This window comes from Cottoperca gobio, chromosome 12 (genome assembly GCF_900634415.1).
Source record: "Cottoperca gobio chromosome 12, fCotGob3.1, whole genome shotgun sequence".
NCBI lineage: Eukaryota > Metazoa > Chordata > Actinopteri > Perciformes > Bovichtidae > Cottoperca > Cottoperca gobio.
This window is the reverse complement of record NC_041366.1, coordinates 21,485,640-21,501,175: the sequence shown is the minus strand read 5'-3', so window position 1 is coordinate 21,501,175 and position 15,536 is coordinate 21,485,640. Positions and strand designations below refer to the sequence as shown.

The following is a 15,536-nucleotide window of genomic DNA, read 5'->3' as shown; positions in this document are numbered from 1 at the left end:
CTCTCGCTGCTCTCTATCTCTCTCCTCTCTATATATGTCACCTCTATATCTGAAAAGAGAGATATATTATATATATTACTATTATATCTTTTATATCTTCTCTCCTCTCTATTCTCTTCTCAATATAATATATATATAAAAAAATATACATTTTTTGAAATATATATTTTGTTATTATCTTCTCTAATATCTTATTATCCTCTCTTCTATATATTATAATATATTATATATATATATAAATAATATATATAAAAAATATACATTTATTTGAAATATATATATTTTGTATATATAATATAATATATCATATAAATTGCCAATGATACTTTGTATAATTGTAATTTCAATATTTTGTGAAATATTATTTTTATATATATATATATATATTAGTTTGTCTTCTTTTTTTTTGCATTTTAAGAAATGATCTGTTTATGGGGCAAACAAAACAAAATAATATAAAGATACAAATATGATAATATAAAACACAGAGGAAGAAAGAGAAACAAATGTTTCTTACTTTGATTGTTATTCTTTTAGACGCTGGTTCGTTGTAATCTGGATTAATACAGTTTTATCTGATCGTACACGTTGTATCTCCCCAGGTGGATAAGTTCTCAATGGAGGCCGTCGACCTGGGTCAGGTGTTCAAGATAAAAATCCGCCATGACAACAGTATGATGAGTGCAGACTGGTACCTGGACCAGGTGGAGGTGTTCGACGAGGACACGGAGGAGGTCTTTCTCTTCTTATGTGAACGTTGGCTGTCCAGGAAGAGGGAGGACGGACGCATAAAGAGAGTCTTCTATGTTAAGGTAGAAAGGTGTGATCGGTTTAGCCTTAAAGTCACGTGTACGCGTAGAAACAGGGATATTAAAACAAAGAAGAATAAAAGGAGTAAAGTACAGTTCAGCCAAATCACAAACCGACTCTCTAACTCGTTCACCTGACATGCTGCACATTTCTGTGCTGAGGATTCGAGATATCGATTTCTTAGGTTTTCGGTTTTCAACGTATTACAATAAAAGTGCAGATTTCAAGACTTCAGACCAATCAGAACAAATATTTGAGCATTTCCCCCGATCATACTAGATAAAGTCTAAGTGCACAAATGTGTGAACATGCCGATGTTTGGCCGGTAATATGTTTACCATGTTCACTATGTTACTTTAGCACGTTAGCATGGTAACGTTAGCTAATTACCACTAAAACAAAGTACAGCTGAGGCTAGTTTAAAAAGTAATTACACAACGTAATGTTTCATTATAATGAATGTCTCACATATTCAAACTATTAAACACACAAGCTGTGTGTGTTTATGTAGCTCTTAGCATGTGTGTGTGTGTTTGTGTAGTTCTTAGCATGTGTGTAGCTCTTAGCATGTGTGTGTTGTGTAGCTCTTAGCATGTGTGTGTGTTGTGTAGCTCTTAGCATATATGTGTGTGTTCTGTAGCTCTTAGCATGTGTGTAGCCCTTAGCATGTGTGTGTTGTGTAGCTCTTAGCATGTGTGTCTGCATCACTGTGTGTGTTGTGTAGCTCTTAGCATGTGTGTGTGTTGTGTAGCTCTTAGCATGTGTGTAGCTCTTAGCATGTGTGTGTTGTGTAGCTCTTAGCATGTGTGTGTTGTGTAGCTCTTAGCATGTGTGTAGCTCTTAGCATGTGTGTGTTGTGTAGCTCTTAGCATGTGTGTCTGCATCACTGTGTGTGTGTGTGTGTGTGTAGCTCTTAGCATGTGTGTCTGCATCACTGTGTGTGTTGTGTTCTCAGGGTTATGAGGGAGTCAGAGAAGGACTGAACAGTAAGAAGAAGAACTCGGCTCTGACGGTGAAGAGTGTCGACAGCAACATGAACAAAAAGAGCAAGAAGAAGAAGGAGGAAGAACTTGAGCTTCCAAGTAAGTAAAACGTTCAGCGCTGGATTCTTCTTCTGCTGTGTGAATGTTGGTCGTTACTATTCTAACAGTTGTGTTCATTTCATCAGCTGCTTTATATTTTATTTAGTTCTGTTTCAAATGTCCTTGTTAGTTTTGATCAGATTTAAAGTGGACTGCATTTATAAAGCAATACACGTCAGCAGCACACACGCACACACACACGCGCACAGTTGGCCATCAGGAGTAATTCGGGGTTCAGTAACTCTCCTGAGGACACTTCGACTTGTTGACTGCAGGGGCCGGGGATCGAACCGCCGACCTTCCGCCTGGTGTACGACCTCTACCTCCTGAGTCACCGCCGCCTCATTCTGTTTTCTTTTAGTGAAGTTTTAGTCAAAGAGGACTCTAAATATTTTAGTCTTAATAAACAAACTGTTGATATTTTAGTCTTTTGAACATTTCAGTTAATCTCGTGTCCTCCTCAATGTGCTCGTTGTGTGCGATTGTCCTGATACGCAGTACAGGACAAAATAAGACACACTGGAGAAAAACACTTTAGTTTCCTCTCGGTCAACAAAAACAAACATGTTCTGGTAAAGTTTTTATTTTCTAAACTACATTTGAGTCATATTTGGTCCTAGCTTTCTGTGACGAAGTGAACACTATAACTCTATGTGTAATGATCAGTGCTGTGTCGTTCCTCTGCAGTCATACCGTACCACATCACCATCTGCACGGGTCTGGAGCGGGACGCCAGCACCACCAGCAGAGCTTTTGTGATCATTATCGGTGCCAATCACACCCAGACGGAGAGGCTGTGGCTGGAGCTGCCGGACGAGAGGGAAGGCTTTGAGGCCGGCTCTCTGGAGAGCTTTCAGTCCCACGGGTCAGACGTGGGGGAGATCAAGAAGGTTGAGGTGAAGAACGGAGGGGGGGGGGGGCTTTTACAGTTAATGATCTTGTATCCTCCACACACACACACACACACACACACACGAACACACACACACACACACACACACACGAACACGCAGGGCAAATGCAGCCTCTCTGCTCGAAGTGATTGTGTCTCGTCCTCCCTGCAGCTCGGTCACGATGGGGCGACTCCCGAGAGCTGCTGGCTGGTTGATGAGCTGTCTGTTGCCGTGCCAACCAAAGGGGTCAAATACATCTTTGCTTGCAAGTGCTGGCTGGCCAAAGATCGAGGAGACGGTCTGACCGCTCGAGTCTTCAACGTGTTAGACGCGGAGGCCATTTCCATTTGCCAGCAGGTTTGTACGAGTCACACGGCTGCGAGATCAGTTAAATCCAATTACTGCAGCAGAGCGGCGATGATGAATCAGACGCCTGATGAAGGTGCGACGTGTAATACCTGCCTCATGCTCCAAAGGAATAGGGGCCAGCGTTTCACCTCTCCTACGGGGGTGCATACAATCTGAAGTTACAGTCAAATAAATAAAACAGGGCGGGAAACACATTATGAAAAAGGATCTACTTCTCCGTCCTCATGTTGGCTGAGGGCAGGCTGCACGCTGCAGAACACCATCGCCTCTCCAGGTACAATTGGTTTTACAGGACATGACGTCAACACTGTTACCTCTTCACACTTTACAATTCTGGCTCTCACGCGTCGCACCTTTTTAAGGAAAAGATGGTAAATCTGGTGGATCTCAAATGAATGGAATAAAACATAAAACATTAACGAGCACCTTCCTGATTTTGATAAGTTCTAGATGGGATTATGTTTATAAATGAGTGAAGTCCTTTAACTTTGGAGGCCCTTTAATAAATTGTTATGTACAATTGTCAAGTAAGATTATAAACGACGAGAATCTACCTCAAGATATGTTATTATCAAGTTGTCTCCATTACAGTATCAAGCATACATAATCCCTCCTGCCTAACTGTATCAGTGTGTTCATGATGTCTGATGATGTAATACTGCCTGTGTACAATATGTGAAGAAAGTATAACGAGTAACGTCTTCATATTTCCCCGTCAGATTATTTACGAGGTGACCGTAGTAACAGGAGACGTGCAGAACGCGGGAACAGACACGCTGATCTTCATGTCTGTGTTTGGAGCCAACGGCAGCACGGAGGAGATGCTGCTGCAGAAGAACGAGGACAGGTAGTGAACACAACGTAAAACACAAAGAGACTCTTTCGTAATGCCGCAGATTACAAACGGCGTTGTGTGTGTGCTGGACGACAGGTTTGAGCGCGGGCAGGACGACACTTTCAACATGGAGATCGACGACATCGCTCCGCTGAGGAAGATGAGGCTTCGTGTCGACGGCTCCGGCAGTCGACCGGACTGGTTTCTGGACAAGGTCAGCTCATCCTAAAGAGGAACTGCACAGATATTACAAATCAAATGCTGTTTACAGGTCTTGGAGATGCTACTGCGTATCTGAAGGAGTTGTATGAAGGTAATTTGTGGCTCCAGATATAGAAATATGGGATGTAAAGCCTGGAGAGATGACTGACCCGGTCGTTAGGGGAGCCTCTGTTTAAAGTTACTGTTAACATTGCTTCTTGGGAAGTGACAAAGTGAGTGAAACTACTACAGAGACAGGACATATATGCAAACATATGCAAGACGACCATAAAGACACTGAAAACAACCAAAATGGGACAGAATACAACAACAAAGAGACTCAAAATGTCTATAAAAAGACCCAAAACGGTCAAAAATAGACCATAAAGAGACGCAAAACGTCTATACAGAGATGCAAAACGTCTATACAGAGATGCAAAACGTCTATACAGAGATGCAAAATGTCTATACAGAGATGCAAAACGTCTATACAGAGATGCAAAACGTCCATAAAGAGACGCAAAACGTCTATACAGAGATGCAAAACGTCTATACAGAGATGCAAAACGTCTATAAAGAGATGCAAAACGTCTATACAGACATGCAAAACGTCTATACAGAGATGCAAAACGTCTATAAAGAGATGCAAAACGTCTATACAGAGATGCAAAACGTCTATACAGAGATGCAAAACGTCTATACAGAGATGCAAAACGTCTATACAGAGACGCGTCTATACAGAGACGCAAAGCGTCTATACAGAGATGCAAAACGATCATAAAGAGATGCAAAGCGTCTATACAGAGATGCAAAACGATCATAAAGAGATGCAAAGCGTCTATACAGAGATACAAAACGATCATAAAGAGATGCAAAGCGTCTATACAGAGATACAAACGATCATAAAGAGATGCAAAGCGATCATACAGAGATGCAAAGCGTCTATACAGAGATGCAAAGCGTCTATACAGAGATGCAAAGCGTCTATACAGAGATGCAAAGCGATCATAAAGAGATGCAAAGCGTCTATACAGAGATGCAAAGCGTCTATACAGAGATGCAAAGCGTCTATACAGAGATGCAAAGCGTCTATACAGAGATGCAAAGCGTCTATACAGAGATGCAAAGCGTCTATACAGAGATGCAAAGCGATCATAAAGAGATGCAAAGCGTCTATACAGAGATGCAAAGCGTCTATACAGAGATGCAAAGCGTCTATACAGAGATGCAAAGCGATCATAAAGAGATGCAAAGCGATCATAAAGAGATGCAAAGCGTCTATACAGAGATGCAAAGCGTCTATAAAGAGATGCAAAGCATCTATACAGAGATGCAAAGCGTCTATACAGAGATGCAAAGCGTCTATACAGAGATGCAAAGCGATCATAAAGAGATGCAAAGCATCTATACAGAGATGCAAAGCGTCTATACAGAGATGCAAAGCGATCATAAAGAGATGCAAAGCGTCTATACAGAGATGCAAAGCGTCTATACAGAGATGCAAAGAGATCATAAAGAGATGCAAAGCGTCTATACAGAGATGCAAAGCGTCTATACAGAGATGCAAAGCGTCTATACAGAGATGCAAAGCGATCATAAAGAGATGCAAAGCGTCTATACAGAGATGCGAAGCGTCTATACATAGATGCGAAGCGTCTATACAGAGATGCGAAGCGTCTATACAGAGATGCGAAGCGTCTATACAGAGATGCGAAGCGTCTATACAGAGATGCGAAGCGTCTATACAGAGATGCGAAGCGTCTATACAGAGATGCAAAGCGTCTATACAGAGATGCAAAGCGATCATAAAGAGATGCAAAATGAATAAATGCTGCATTCGTTTATTAAACTGTCCACCAGGAGTCTGACACTTATACAGGAGTGCTGATGAACAGATAGACGTGCAGACGTTCAGGAGAGTTTTAAATGCAAGAACATTGTCGTATATTACAGCGAAAGAAAAGCTCTCGGCAGGTTTGGCTGCACGAATCACAGGTTCCCTTAAATCTTGTCAAAGGCTGATTAGTTCTGAATAACAATCTGCAGATCTCATCCAAAAAAACATGAAACCAGGAGCATAAAAAGCCGAACAGTAAAAGCTTCTTTAAAAATCAATAGTACAAAGCAATCACAGGTTTGTGGTTTTGATGCTGGCACTGTATGCTGTAGGTCATTCAATCTATTATATCACACAGCACACACACAGATACACACACATCTCCCCGCCTGCAGGAGGACGGTCAATGATTCATCCACCCACAAAGACACACACACACACACACACACACACACGACACTCACACACACATACACACTAATGAGCGCCGTGTGTCTCTGTATCCAGAGACAGACTTCATTTTAGAATTTCCTTTTCCGTGTGAATTGCTGCGGTCGGTGTGTTAAATGTTTAATGCATCGACTGCAAGAATGAGTCCTAAAGCACAACGATGAGAACGCTGCTCTGCCAACAGGGCTTTAGTTTTGACGTCAGGAAATCAGGTCTGTGGTTAACACGAGTTTCAGAGACTTCAGGAGGTGGTGACGCTGAAGTCATGCGACCGTGGTGTCGGTGGTTTCCAGCCTACGTTCTTCTGATTCAAGATTCAAAGGCTTTATTGTCGTGTGCACAACAGCTACAGTGTAGTTGTTCCAATGGGAATCTTACAACAATGCAACAGAGATGAAAATTAAATAAAGAAGTGCAAGAGACGTAATGGTGGAAGTCAAATGCTTTGATACGTGAAGATTATCCGACTGAACAAACAACGTAAGTATCATAAACATTGAGCTTTCTGCAATAATCCAACGAAGAAGACTTTCTGTCGAGGGAACCAGCAACGCTCACTTCTGGCCTACACACACACACACACACACACACACACACACACACACACGTCATCCCTGCAGCACTCTGTGTTTATGTCCCCAAAATGCTTCAGTACTTTTTCTCTTCGGCTGACCCCGTGAGCACGACATCACCGCTCACCTCCAAATCCAGTGTGAAGTCTCGGGCGGGATGCTTTGATGAAACCGAACACATTTCCTATGCAAATGTCTTCTGTGGTAAAGGCAGCAACCCTGCAGAGCGGCAGAGCGGTCGGGAACAATACCGAGCCCTGTCCGTCCGTGCCTGGGACTCGCCGACTGTGAACATCTCCTTGACTCGACCCTGCACAGAGCCTTGTGTGTTCAGCATCACAAGCAGATGTGCTGCCTTTATGGATTGCTGGGTCTATGTGTTGAAATGGACACAACAGTGAACCGGGCGGACTGCCAGCATGGTGATCTGCCCAAATACATACGCAGAGTGGAGAGGCAACAGGAGTGTCAGCCGGGAGCGGCTGGCTTTGTGGTCATACTCGCACATTAGTGTCCAGAATATGACCACGTATGACCCGACGCTTATTTATATAATCACCTTGTTTCTATCCAAACTGAAGTAGAGCTGCAACCATTACTCGACTGAGCGATTTAATTAATAGTTAAAGTAATCTTTCATGCAAAAAAGCTTCTCACATGTGGAGACTTCCTGCTTTTATCTGATTGATATCACATTAAAGTGAATATCTTTGGGTTTGAACTGAGAGAACAAGACATTTGAAGACGTCACGCTGGACTTGGAGAAACTGGGACGGACTGTTTTTACTACTTTCTGACATTTTAAAGAGCAAACGATTAATCGATGAACTGTAATAACTTTGCTAATGTTGAGTTAAGGTTGATCCTTTAACTGTCCCTCTAGCGCCATCATCAGGTCATTTCAACGTGTGCAACAACATCAGCCTTAGATGTACTGAAGTGCTAAGTAGTAACATGCTAACAAGCTTAAAGCTAAATACAACCCCACAGTGACTGCTCCACGTCAGACCAGAAGTAATGGTCTTTAAAGGTCTTTCTTGCACTGATTGGATATTTACATATGTATTCCACAAAAGCATGACTTAGACTTTATACTATTATTATGATCTATTGCAAAAGATGTAAGTCTGTAAGTCATACTTGTTATTACACTTCAGTGTCTTCATCCCTGTCAGGATTCTGTCACTTACAGTGAGAGTGTGTTTATATGACCTCTGTGCCTCCAGGTGATCATGCGTAACCTGACCACAGAGGAGGTGTCCGTGTTCACCCACGAGGAGTGGCTTTCCAGGACGCACGGACCCAAGAGAACCGTGATCTGCGAGATGGCTGCCGTGGTGGACGAGGAGATGATGGTGGAGCCCACCACCTACATAGTCCAGGTCAAGACCAGCGACAACGCAGGTGAGACCCCGAGACCCATCGACCTGCTGCACGAGCGTTTCCTTGGCGGTTATTGCAAAGATATATGTGCAACGTTGAATATGCACATATGATGTCATCACAGGTTGCATGTCGGGCATTTTACACCCGATAAAGAAGGAGACGTGTGGATCTTGTGGGGAAACCTTTTAATGTTAACGTTTGGCTCTGGCCGATGAGCCTCCACTCGATACTTCATAATCACATTCAAGCTCTTGATCAACATTCAAATGCTGCTCATGTTTTCAAATGTTTTTTTATCCATGCACATCTATTTAAATACTTACAGTTTGTAAACACGGTATTTGTGCACAGTTGCACAATCGTGGCTGCGTAAACCAGAGCGTTTAAAAGTCTAACTTTATTGCAAAAACACATGCAGTATGTAATCATATTCTTCCTTATTCCATATGTGAAGTTTGGGCTTTCTACAACGTTTTCTCTCGGGATCGTGCTGCACGCAAAGAAAGGCAGGAACAAGACGAGAGGGACGACGTCAGAAGAAGTTTCATTCAAAAGCTTCCAGTAGAAGCTTTGAATGTAAAAGAGCTTCAGTGCAGCCGAGAGGCAGAAGAACTGAAGAGTTTAATCACGTTCATCAGACGAGTGCACTCATTAGGCTTCAGGTCAGGCGGAGCAGAGCTCACACGTCCTCTCTCATCATCTGCAACTTCCTCCAGCGCTTCCTGAACGACTCACGTCAGAGAGATTTCATCCGTCAAGTCACCTCTCCAGTGTTTTCTGAATTCCTTCAAAATAAGACACTTGAATGTAACTTGTAGGAAATTAAATGGCAAAGTGGACGATGGCAGTTTATGTGTCACATCATTCTTTGAAACCATCTTCAAAGTTCACGGATATGTTCCTCCTCGTCTTCATCCGACCCGTCCTCGTGCAGAAGGTTTGTGTTTTCCAGGACTAGCGAAGCTGGAATAATTTCATGTTTGACTCTCGACGTGGTAATGAAAGAAATCCTCTTCAGAAAGCTCGGCGTCGCTGCCTCTTTTCTTCTCGCTGTACTTTCTGTGGCTCAGTTTGTGCCGCTGATCAATAAGATATCGTGGCGAGAAGTCTGAGCCGACTTCAAAGGAACGCTCTCTGCTCTCGGCTGTTAGTGGAAGCTAAGATGTAGCCCTGCACCTCCACTGAGGAATAATGAGCCAGGCTGACGCACACGCACACACACGCGCACACACGCGCACACACGCGCACACACGCGCACACGCACACACACGCGCACACACGCGCACACACACGCACACGCACACACACGCACACACATTAGATAGGCGATACTGTGCAAAAATAATGGTCTCCTTTGGGATCATTATGGTCTGCGTGTCTAGTATGGAGGGAGGTATATGAAAACATAACATATTCTTTATAGTTAAATAGTAAAATGTGAGGTTTTTGTACAGACACGCTGACAAAACGCCTTTATATGCATTCAATAGTGTTTAACTCGCTGTAATGAAATAATAAAGCAGATTCCAGACGAGTCACAGCACGAGGATTTCTCTGCTGCACGTTTTTCTCTTCCATCAGTTTCTTCAGTATTTATAAAGAAATCCCTTTTTAAAAGATGTGCAAGCAAGTTAAATTGCATTTTTATTGTAGTTTGAGTTATTTAAAATAATATAAAAGATTACATTGATATATTTTAAATGAAGCTATACTGTGCTAACAACATAACATAATCTGATGTTTCTGCAACACAGTCACTCGTAAACCAACAGAGCTAGCTTAGCATCAACTGATCCTGATCAAAGCACACGACGTGCACACGAACAGCTGGTAAAATAAACAGTCAGATTATAAACTGTGAATTCTGTGAACTTCATTTTTCCCACATGCATTTATTGTAACGCTGTTTAACTCAGTGTGTCACATTGTTCTCTATGCAACATAATTGTGATTAATATTTCCTAACTGTGCGACTCTCTCGTCTCCTCAGCTGCAGGCACCGATGCCAACGTGTGGATCATCATCTTCGGAGAGAACGGAGACACGGGCACGCTGGCGTTGAAGGAGTGCAACAAGTCCAACAAGTTTGAGCGCAAGCAGGTGGACACGTTCCGCTTCTCGGACATCCTCAGCATGGGCGAGCTCTCCAAAGTGCGAGTGTGGCACGACAACTCAGGTCAGCCCTCAGATGAACGCTCTGCATGGTGGGCTGATTTAAAAGTGATGTATAAAAGAAGTTCTTCAAGATCAATCCGGCCACAGATATGTTAGTCTGACGTCACAGGACACGTCTTTGTCCAACGCTAAGAACTACGTCACCGTCTGGCTCTGAGGTGACGCAGCTTCTTCTTTTTCCTGCATCACTCGTTTCATCTTTCAGGCATCGAGATGTTTTTATTGGTTTTTAAACTCATATAAAATCCACATTTTCCTGCTCAATCAGAGCCCCATCTCTATTAAAGTATTACTGTAACATCTAGTAATCTAACTGAATTTATTCTACAAACACTTACATGTTCTTTTAAATAAATTTAAAAATAAAAATGTTTTTATTTTTTAATAATAATTTGTAAGTGAGACACAAAACTTTTAATTAAATAACATTTTAAAATACAATAAAATAAATAAATAATAATAATAAATGAGTGGTTAAAAAACAGACAAATACAATTATAATAAGTCCATTTTTTATATCTAAAAAATGGTTATAAAGCAAAACCTTTGTGAGCTCAGCCTCTTGAGGTCTTTAATATAATATAATAATAAATAATAATATAATATAGCTTCGAGGTTGGAGGAAGTTGTTCCTTTCATTCAAGCAGTAAAAGTCGTCCGGCTAGAAGAACAGCTACGATATCAAATCATATTTCAGATGCACATCTTGTGGAGCTGCTCTACATACTGCAGCAGAAGCTTCTACTTCCAAAGTATCTGCAAAGGTTTTAATTATTGATCGCAAGTATTGGTTTCATAATGTTGACCTCCGGTCCTCTTTGTGTCCTGATCCCATTACTCCAGGTCTTGCTCCAGGATGGCACTTGGACTATATCGATGTGAAGGATGAGCTCATGGACAAAACCTTTCGTTTCCCCTGTGACCGCTGGCTCGCCAAGAATGACGATGACGGACAGATAATGAGAGAACTGGCGTGTGCTAACAACGACTTCTTGGACCTCAACGAGAAGACGAGTAAGGCCGGCGCACTGCACGCATGTTAAAGCTTCAACTGAACATTCAATCAGAGTGAATCCTCAACACGTTGAATCAGGACACGCCTGCTGATGTGTGCATCCGTTTACAGACAAACAAACAAACATTGTGTTTGTCAATCTCTTTTCCTCTCGTGCCATGATCGGCTGCGATCTGATTGCACAGGAAGTTTTAAAACGAACCCGTGGATGAAAATACAGAAAAAACATTGTGTTTCCTGTGACTTCTTCTTCTTCTTCTGCTTCTAATGTGACGCAGCAGCAGCAGCAGGGTGGTCTGTTTGCATGAGCAGTAACTTACAAACTTGCATTATGAAATGAAAATCACTATATGGAGAGATAATTACTCAATGAGCAGAAATGGAAAATGTTAAGCATCATAACTTTAAATGATCCCATATCTTTCTGTGCGCGGTTTATTCTGTTTGTGCACAACTGAGAACGTTTTCTTTGTTTTCTCTAAAGAGTACGAAATCTGTATCACGACTGGAAACACTGAAACCAAAGAAAATGCCTGGATCGTACTTGAGGGGAGGAAGGGCCGATCAAAAGAATTCGTAATGGAGAACTCGTCCAAGAAGAAGAGGTTCTTGCGGTAAGTACTTGGTGCGAGATTAATTTAATGAGCTGCAACTTGTTCACATGAAGAAATGAGCTTCCTCTCCCTCTAACACTGCCTTCACACTTATTATGATAATCCCAGCAGCTCCGAGCACTTCTATCCACTACGATGACATTACACCATCCAGTGACATGAATCTAAAGTATGTGAGCAACAGCGGCTTCTTTCCCCACTCTTCTTTTTAGGGGAAATGTTGACAGGTTTGACTTTTCGTCCAAGAACCTGGGGGACATCGCTGGTATCTGCCTGGGCCACACCCCCAAGGATGGAAAGAAAGTAAAGGGGGAAGTGAACTGGCATGTGGAGGAGGTCGTCGTCACTGAAAGGGAGCTGGGAAACAAGTAAGACATCAGTTACTGCTCAGAGATCTGCATTACATCCATGCTCATTCTGCCAACACACCAAATTCCATTCTCAAATGTAAGACTTTTACTTAAAGTTTAAAACTTAAGTTTAAATACTCATCGGTTACTTTTCTAAATCCACATGAAGCACTTATCACATCGGCATACATTAGATCCACACAGCACAAAATATGTCACTTTTAAAGCTGGTTCGTCCGTTAATCCTGTGGTTTCCTGGAGAACACCAGAAGCAAATATCAGGAGTTGAGTTTTTATTAAATCAACATTATGACTGGTGAGTTAACTGCATGCCAAATTAATCAGAGCACACAAGACTAAATGACATCCGAAGTCACCATATCACCGGTTACTGACGAGCAATATAGCATTAAAAAGGCTATTTTTTAAGTGGAGTCTGGTGCAGTGCTGCTCCCTCCTCATTAAACACACCGCGGCTAAATTACATCACTTCCAACTAACTTCACGGAGAACAATGAGGACAGAACATCAGCAATCGTGAGTATTCTCAAACACAAATTCTGTTAGCGTGTTTTAAATCGGTACCAACAACGTTATCTTCCCTTCACTCGCCTCTGCTCCGTGTGTGCGTGTGCGTGCGTGCGTGCGTGTGCGTGTGCGGAGGCTGAAACTCGAGAGCAGAGGATATTAATGGTTGTGTGAAATTTAAGTCATAATAATAATGATTTTCCAGGAAACACTGGAAGTCATTTATCTCTCGTTGTATCTTCACCTCCAGGTACATCTTCAGCTGCAACGGCCTCATCCCGCTCTCTCCAAAGAGGGATGACTTCCTGACCTTTGAGTGCACGAAGACCATGGAGAGCTTCGCCAGTAAAGCTCGCAGCCTCGTGCCCGTCAAGTACGAGATCATCGTGATCACAGGTGACGAGAAGGGAGCAGGTACGGACGCCAACGTTTTCATCACCATCTACGGCTCCAATGGAGATTCAGGCTGTCGGCAGCTGCGGCAGAAGTTTCGCAACCTCTTCGAACGCGAGCAGACAGGATCGTTTCCTGCTGGAGATGCTGGACATGGGAGAGCTGCAGAAAGTTCGGGTGGAGCACGACAACTCTGGCCTGAGCCCCGGCTGGCTGCTGGACCGCGTAGAAGTCACCAACACAGCCAACGGCGTCACCACCATCTTCCTCTGTGGGAAGTGGCTGGACTCTGAGAGGGCTGACGGGCAGATCGCCAGAGTCTTCTACCCCAAATACTAGAGCAGCTTTATTTATACTGCAGAGAGATCTCCCCTCAAAGAGATTCTGCTCTGCAAAGTTTCTCAGGAACGTTTTATAAATGATTATATTATAACACTGTGACAATATGTGCCATTCTTTTTAAGTTTCATACGTCAGGGATGGTTTGTTCAGTTGCTTTGTTATAATTTAGGTTTTGTAAGATATTAAACTCTTTTGCAATAATCAATACAGCTTTAAATCTGTTTGACTCGTACACAACACCACCCACACACCTCTAATTTAAAGCTGCACTAATCAATACTTTTGCATTAACAACGGTTCACAGCAGGAGTCTTCAATGTCTTTCAGGCTAAGGAAGGAGAGACGGCGCAGGGAGCCGCGGTATGTATGTACACAATCAAGCTTCATGATAAACTGAGTGTACAACAACGTGTAGGACGGCCTACAGTGTCGTGTATAAACTTTTTATTTCTCTGCACCAAACAGCAGGCGGTTAGCGACTAGCTGGAGAAGAAGGTGGAGCATTTAGATAAATCTTTCCCTTTTTAAAACAAACTAAATAAAATAAGGATTCATGAAGGCTCCAGGTGCAACAAACCATTTACTGCTGCTTTAAAATACAGAATAGAATTCAAAATTCTTCTCCTGACTTACAAATCAATTAATGGTCAGGCTCCAGCATATCTTAAAGATCTCATAGTACCTTATAAACCAACTAGAGCATTACGCTCCCAGACTGCAGGGTTACTTGTGGTTCCTAGAGTCTCTAAGAGTACAATGGGAGCCAGAGCCTTCAGCTATCAAGCTCCTCTCCAGTGGAACCAGCTTCCAGTTTGTGTTCGGGAGGCAGACACCCTCTCCACATTTAAGAGCAGGCTAAAGACTTTCCTTTTTGATAAAGCTTATAGTTAGGGCTGGCTCAGGTTTGCCCTGGATCAGCCCCTAGTTATGCTGCTATAGGCCTAGACTGTCGGGGGACACCTCCCTGCTCTCTTCCTTCTCTTCCTCTCTCCTCCCCTCCCTCTCTTCTTCTCCCTCTCTATCTGTATGCATTTATGTAAATGTATGTTACTAACTCATCATCCGGGGCATCATCCCCGGAGTGTCTGTCTCTCATGTGGTAGGTTCCATCCATCCATCCATCGTCTACCGCTTATCGGGTCGCGGGGGCAGCAGCTCCAGTAAGGAACCCCAAACTTCTCTTCTCCGGGCCACATCCTCCAGCTCCAACTGGGGGATCCCGAGGCGTTCCCAGTGAGGAGATATAATCTCTCCACCGAGTCCTGGGTCTTCCCCGGGGTCTCCTCCCAGCTGGACGTGCCTGTAACACCTCCCTAGGGAGGCGCCCAGGTGGCTCCTTACTAGATGACCATACCACCTCAACTGGCTCCAACTCATGTGGCAGGTTGCCACTGATAAAGTTTACGTCAGGATCATGAATCGTGGCTGCGCCTGCTGCCCTGGTCCTGCTGGACACCGGGAAGCCTTTTTGACATTTTCCTGGATTCATCCAAACTTTCTCATTTTCAACACAACATCATTTCTGTCAAATGTTGTATTTGTACTATGTTGTTTATCCTGTACACACGACATCTATTGCACGTCTGTCCGTCCTGGGAGAGGGATCCCTCCTCAGTCTCTCCCTGAGGTTTCTTCCATGTTTCCCCTTTAATTATGGGGTTTCTTTTAGGAAGTCTTTCCTTGT

The 15,536-nt window shown here is 43.0% G+C and overlaps 1 protein-coding gene across 1 annotated transcript in view; it reads left to right on the top strand.

Annotated features, from left to right (window-relative positions):
* The window catches only part of loxhd1a (lipoxygenase homology PLAT domains 1a), a 23,510-nt gene extending 9,511 nt beyond the window's left edge, over positions 1 to 13,999 (top strand). The window contains 13 exon segments of the mRNA XM_029444696.1: positions 603 to 812; positions 1,766 to 1,892; positions 2,580 to 2,788; positions 2,957 to 3,142; positions 3,874 to 4,001; positions 4,086 to 4,203; positions 8,276 to 8,453; positions 10,426 to 10,611; positions 11,454 to 11,624; positions 12,110 to 12,239; positions 12,452 to 12,607; positions 13,368 to 13,635; positions 13,637 to 13,999. Of these exon segments, the coding sequence (XP_029300556.1) occupies positions 603 to 812; positions 1,766 to 1,892; positions 2,580 to 2,788; positions 2,957 to 3,142; positions 3,874 to 4,001; positions 4,086 to 4,203; positions 8,276 to 8,453; positions 10,426 to 10,611; positions 11,454 to 11,624; positions 12,110 to 12,239; positions 12,452 to 12,607; positions 13,368 to 13,635; positions 13,637 to 13,849 (2,280 nt within the window). The 3' untranslated portion in view covers positions 13,850 to 13,999.
* The last annotated feature ends 1,537 nt before the right edge of the window (positions 14,000 to 15,536 follow it).